The sequence below is a fragment of the Triticum dicoccoides genome, chromosome 2A (genome assembly GCF_002162155.2).
Source record: "Triticum dicoccoides isolate Atlit2015 ecotype Zavitan chromosome 2A, WEW_v2.0, whole genome shotgun sequence".
Classification (NCBI taxonomy): domain Eukaryota; kingdom Viridiplantae; phylum Streptophyta; class Magnoliopsida; order Poales; family Poaceae; genus Triticum; species Triticum dicoccoides.
The window spans coordinates 15,009,259-15,014,667 of NC_041382.1; the positions used below are offsets into that span (position 1 = coordinate 15,009,259).

Genomic DNA, 5,409 nt, shown 5'->3' on the forward strand with positions numbered 1-5,409 from the left:
TGCATGATAGCTGCATACAGCCCATTGAGATTATTTGAAAAGGTTTAAGTTGTATTCTGTTTGAGTACATGTATGTATGATAATTTCTCATTTAAGTTCTACAAATTCAGTGCTCTCTTAATTTGGTATGGTACGCTAAGGATATAGAGTGAAGCAGAAGAAATACATACATTGAAACTGAGAACTAATAATTTCCTTTCACTATTATAGTTCATTTTATAAAACAAAGAACTTTTAGTGGCTTTAACAAAACCATGTCATTTTCAAATAGCATATTAAGCGTATGTAACCTTATATCAAAAAGGTGAAATGCACTAATCAGATGTTATCCGCGTATTTGCATGGGGCACCGTGCTAGTTGCTTTGGAAACATAATTTCTAGTTTGAGTATTACCTTTCCCAAGAGTTCAGATGATTTATTTGGGAGTTTCGAAAGAGGAAAAGATATATATAATCACTAAAAGGTCAGTGATGCGTGGTCATAACGAGAATACAGAGCTTGGTATTTTTAACTTCAGGGCAAAATCGTAAGTACTCTACTGACTGAGGGATATGTGATCCGTTGGGCCACAGAGAAGCACAGCTAGTACAATACATTGGCATGGTCCAATTAATACAAGCATGAAAGAGATTTGGAAAGAAAATGCACAAAATGTCAATATATTATAGCGGCAAACAGTGCAGAGCAAAAATTCAAAACAAAGGATGATTCAACAAGAGAAATGTCTTCACTGAAGGAACATGGGAAAGCATATATTGGAAATTTCTAGCGAATCTATGTAGACTGTTATTCTGTGCTTTTAAGCTGTATTGTACAATGGCAGTCCCAGTCTATTCTATCTATGTACTCGCTCCGTCCGGGTTTATTGGGCCCAAAACCAAAACACTAGAACCAAGGTACACAGAGTAGTCCCCTTAAAAATCTCGTATTTCACATCAAATTAAAGTGCGAGAACGGTTTGACTTCGGTAATTAACTACAGCGGCTGCTCCTGGACATGCATGCTGCGTATGCATTGGCTGCATGCTGGGCAGATTTATATGCTATGGATTTCACTGCCGTTAAATATCCATCCAGCGCAGGAACAGAAGGAAGACCAAGGGAAAATATGTGTTTCCAACGCGACTTAATTATGGGGCCTAATAGGAAGGGACATGCTTAGAGCAAGTACAATAGTGGGCTATAAGACTGGCCATAGTGGGAATAACTTCAAGAGTAACATCGGGTCCAACTCAGCAAATTTGTCTATGTGGCAATGAGTTAATGAGAGAGGAGTAAATTGAGTAACTTAGCTAGTTACCGTAACATCACATATCCCAAGACAATATGAGTGATGGAGTGGTGGAGTGGGCAGTCTCACTTTTGCCGAACCAGCAGCAAGAGCCAGTCTCACTTTTGCCTATGTGGAGAAAAGAGACAAGAAAAAAGTGATGAAGTGGGCTAACATGCAAGAGCCAGCCTCTACACGAGTTCCGAGATAGAAGCATTTAATGTGAGGAAAGAGAGAGAGAGAGGAAGTTAAAAAAGTTCTACCCTTGTAGCCAACCTTATTGTATGAGTAATTAATAATGCTAACTCTTGATGACATGTCATGTTTATATAGCCAATTGTTGGATATATTATTAACGATGCTCTTATTATGCTGCTCACGGGCCTAAGCTGGTCGTAATAGAAGTATCATAAGTGGTATCATGCGTGCCAACTAGACTTTTTGAATGATGTGACACACAATTAAATGAGGAAAGAGAGGATGTGGTATCATAATATGATACCGTATCATATTAAATGTTGTGCTACTTTCTATCATGCATGCCAATTAATAAGGCATCCGTAGATACTAACTTATGATACTATGCATTACGGAAGTAGTATCATACACTAGTATCATATGCATGATACTAGTACCCCCTCCGTCCGGAAATACTTGTCGGAGAAATGGATAAATACGGATGTATCTAGAACTAAAATACATCTAGATACATCCATTCCTACGACAAGTATTTCCGGATGGAGGGAGTATATGATACTCCCCATTACGATCAGCCCTAGACGGAGAGAGTACTCAAACTTCCTTTGGGCTATTTACTACTATCTTGGACTGGAATTACTTGTCACTCAAACGGATGTATCTAGCACTGAAATACGTCTATATAGAATCATATCATTGACAAGTAATTCCGGACGGAGGTAGTATTTGGCACTCGTTATTTCGCTGCAATGTCATAACAGTAAAGAAAACAGGAATATATTTTGTGTGCGGGAAGAAAAAAAAAGGGAATACATGATGCCAAAATTTACCATCTTTAGTAATAAAGCTGTGGGTTTACCTGCTCCATGTATGTGAGTTGGCCGAGAATGCTTGGAGTAGCACTTGTTTGTAATCAGGTCCAAAAGCCACTTGACAGTTGCGGATAACGTCCTCTAGCTGGGCCAAAGAGCCCGGCAGGATGAGTCGGACAGGGCCAGGGTCCATGTGGGCATGTGACGGATAGTGAAGCTGCCGCCCATTGCTTCTGGTTGGAGTTGGAGTGCCGCCGCCGTCACTAGATGCATAGCCGTCATGGCTGCTGCTTCCGGAGTGGCACCTCGTGAGGGAGTAACAGCAGACTGTGTCTGCCTGGATCGAGTAGGGGGGCTGCTGGATGGACCGGAGGAGGTTCTTGGCAGCAGCAGACACCTCGCCCCTGTCCCATAGCGTCACTCTGCATATCTGCTCTGCAAGATGTTGCATCGCAACAGCCTGGTTCATGGAACCCCCAGATACCAGGCAGGAAGGGTTGGTAGTGCCCAGTGAACAGCTCGGACTGTCGAACAGTCGACCCGCCCCTTGGTTGCCGACGGACAACCCCCCCTCCCCTCTCGTCTCCGGAGTTCGATCCTTCCGCCCTGAGACAGAAAATCAGTCTTACTACTAGTAGTACAAGATAATGAGATGGACCAACTCACGCAGCAACAGCGAGGAAGGACTAGGCCGGGGCCCGTAGATCCGACCGACCCAGCGCTAGATTTCGTAAACGGGCGAGAGCTCCCTCTCCCAAACCCCCCAAAACCCAACAAAAATCCCCCAAAATGGAAACGACGAAAGCGGAGGGGGAGGGGCAGGGAGGGAGGGCACCTCCAAACCGGTCGTCCCGGCGGCGACGGCGGCGGCTCCTGCTCGCTGCGCTGCGCGGGGGATCACTCCGGCTGCGTCCGGGGAGGCGGAGGACAGGAGGGGGGAGGCGCTGGGCGCCCGGGGGAGGTCAAGATGGCGAGAAAGGAGAGGTGGGTTCAGAAAATAGAAGGCAGTCTCAACACGGCATGGGCCCGGGCGGCAGTGGCTCCGGAGGGCGTGCGAAACTACCTCCCAAAGGGTCGCACTGCCCACTGCTGCCGTCCAACCCGAGCTGGTTCTCTGAGACGGACGGGCGGGCGTGTCTTTGCGTTCTCCACCCCATGATTTGTCGCAATTACGTGCTGTAATGTCTCCTTCGCGATCCGTCTGAACCATCCTACTCGTGAATTCGTGATGGAGAGACACTGGATGTGTTTGGATGTAACTTCGTTTTTTTACATGAAAATCATCTCTCCTTCCCTTACGGGCTTCGCGGAAGCTACCTCCCACCACCATGTCATTGTCAGGGATGCATCCGAGTTTCCTGCTCTGGAATTAGAGAGGTTTTCATGACAGGTTCGATATTCTTGGTGTTACTAGGATTTAAGCTCTATAAATAGAGAGACTTGACTTTCCATGTTATAGTGATTTATTTTTTATCTGCCTTTATCTTCATAAAGAATGTCTTGTTTTCATCTCACAATGACATGGTACCTTTTTTTAATAACCACGTTAACATATGTTCTCGATCTTATGGTATAGCTAGATGTTGGTTTGCAGACTTTGCAGTAAGTTGGTTTTCGAGAATGGGGTGGCTTATTTCGATGCTAGGTTTATTGGTCGATTTTTTAGTTAACTAGGGGGAGTTCAACTTTTTGCACTTTGGAGGTTAGCATGGCCACCATGAATATATCTCGTTATAACTTGTTTCCTTGATATTATTGCTTCTATAAAAGCACCTGGAGAAGCAAGAAGTTGCCTTCACATATGTGGCTCGATGGCAGACCTAAGAGCCTCTACGATCGGACTTGGCAAATCCGGCCTCCTATACTTCCATGGACGCAGCCGGACGACCCCTCATATGTCATGCCCGGCATCCAAATATCTAAAATCCAGACCCTTAAATACGTGCAAATCCATGCACGTCCATCATACACGCCAATGTTGCACGTAAATAAGAAATGTTGATACCGAAAATACATACTTCTTATATTGATTTTGTTTTAAGTGCACAACTCAAACATTAGCTCTTTGGTTTTCATTGTGGGTTCACATATGCTTCACAATATCACTGAGTAGCTGTATGTGCACTGATGATCTCGGAGATTCTGATGCATCTGCAGAAAGTTCATAAGCTTATTTGGGTCTTGATTTTCTAGGATATGAACTTGTTCCCCACACGCTTCAGAATCATTGGTTTGGGCTACACCATCATCCTCATCCTCGGCAATCATATTATGCAGAATAACACAACATGTCATCAACAGCCACAAAGTTTCTGATTCCCATATTATTGCAACTCCATGAACAATTCCCCAACAAGCTTGAAGCACTCCGAATGCCCTCTCCACATCCTTCCTAACTGCTTTCTGCATTGTTGCAAGGTGGCTTTCTTTGTTGCCTTGTGGTTCGGATATGATCTACACAAACACCACTCACTGACGATAGATGCCAAGGGCAAGATAGTATCCCATGTTGTAGTCACGAGCGTTAACAGTGTAGTTGCACGGTGGCGATTCCCCATTACAAAGCCTTTTGACACGGGAGAGCATTGAAGCACGTTGATGTCGTTGTGAGAACCCGACATTTCAAAGAAAGCATGCCAAATTCACAGGTCATGTAATGACACTGCTTCCAATATGATGGTGGTGAAAGTGCTAGTGATCGACTAGAGGGGGGGGTGAATAGGCGATTTTTATGAAAGTCTTCAAAACATGGAAGTTTCGAAGACAAATGATAGTAATGAACCTATTATCATGCAGCGGAAGGTAGACTACCCTAAGCAAGCCATAGTCAAGTATTCAATGAAGTGAAAGCACAACGACTAATAGCAGCTAGGCAGTATAGATTGTTGGGGAACGTAGTAATTTCAAAAAATTTCCTACGTACACGCAAGATCATGGCGATGCATAGCAACGAGAGGGGAGAGTATGATCTACGTACCCTTGTAGATCAACAACGGAAGCGTTGACACAACATAGAGGAAGTAGTCGTACGTCTTCCCGATCCGACCGATCCAAGCACCGTTACTCCGGCGCCTCCGAGTTCTTAGCACACGTACAGCTCGATGACGTTCCCCGGGCTCCGATCCAGCA

General features: G+C 44.6%; 1 protein-coding gene across 1 annotated transcript in view; it reads right to left on the reverse strand.

Moving 5' to 3' along the window:
* Positions 1-3,254, reverse strand: part of LOC119352789 — a 6,820-nt gene extending 3,566 nt beyond the window's left edge. The window contains exons 1-2 of the mRNA XM_037619375.1: positions 3,116-3,254; positions 2,328-2,886 (exon numbers count right to left, since the gene is read on the reverse strand). Of these exons, the coding sequence (XP_037475272.1) occupies positions 2,328-2,749 (422 nt within the window). The 5' untranslated portion in view covers positions 2,750-2,886; positions 3,116-3,254. The remainder of the gene's footprint in view (positions 1-2,327; positions 2,887-3,115) is intronic.
* Between the last annotated feature and the right edge of the window lie 2,155 nt (positions 3,255-5,409).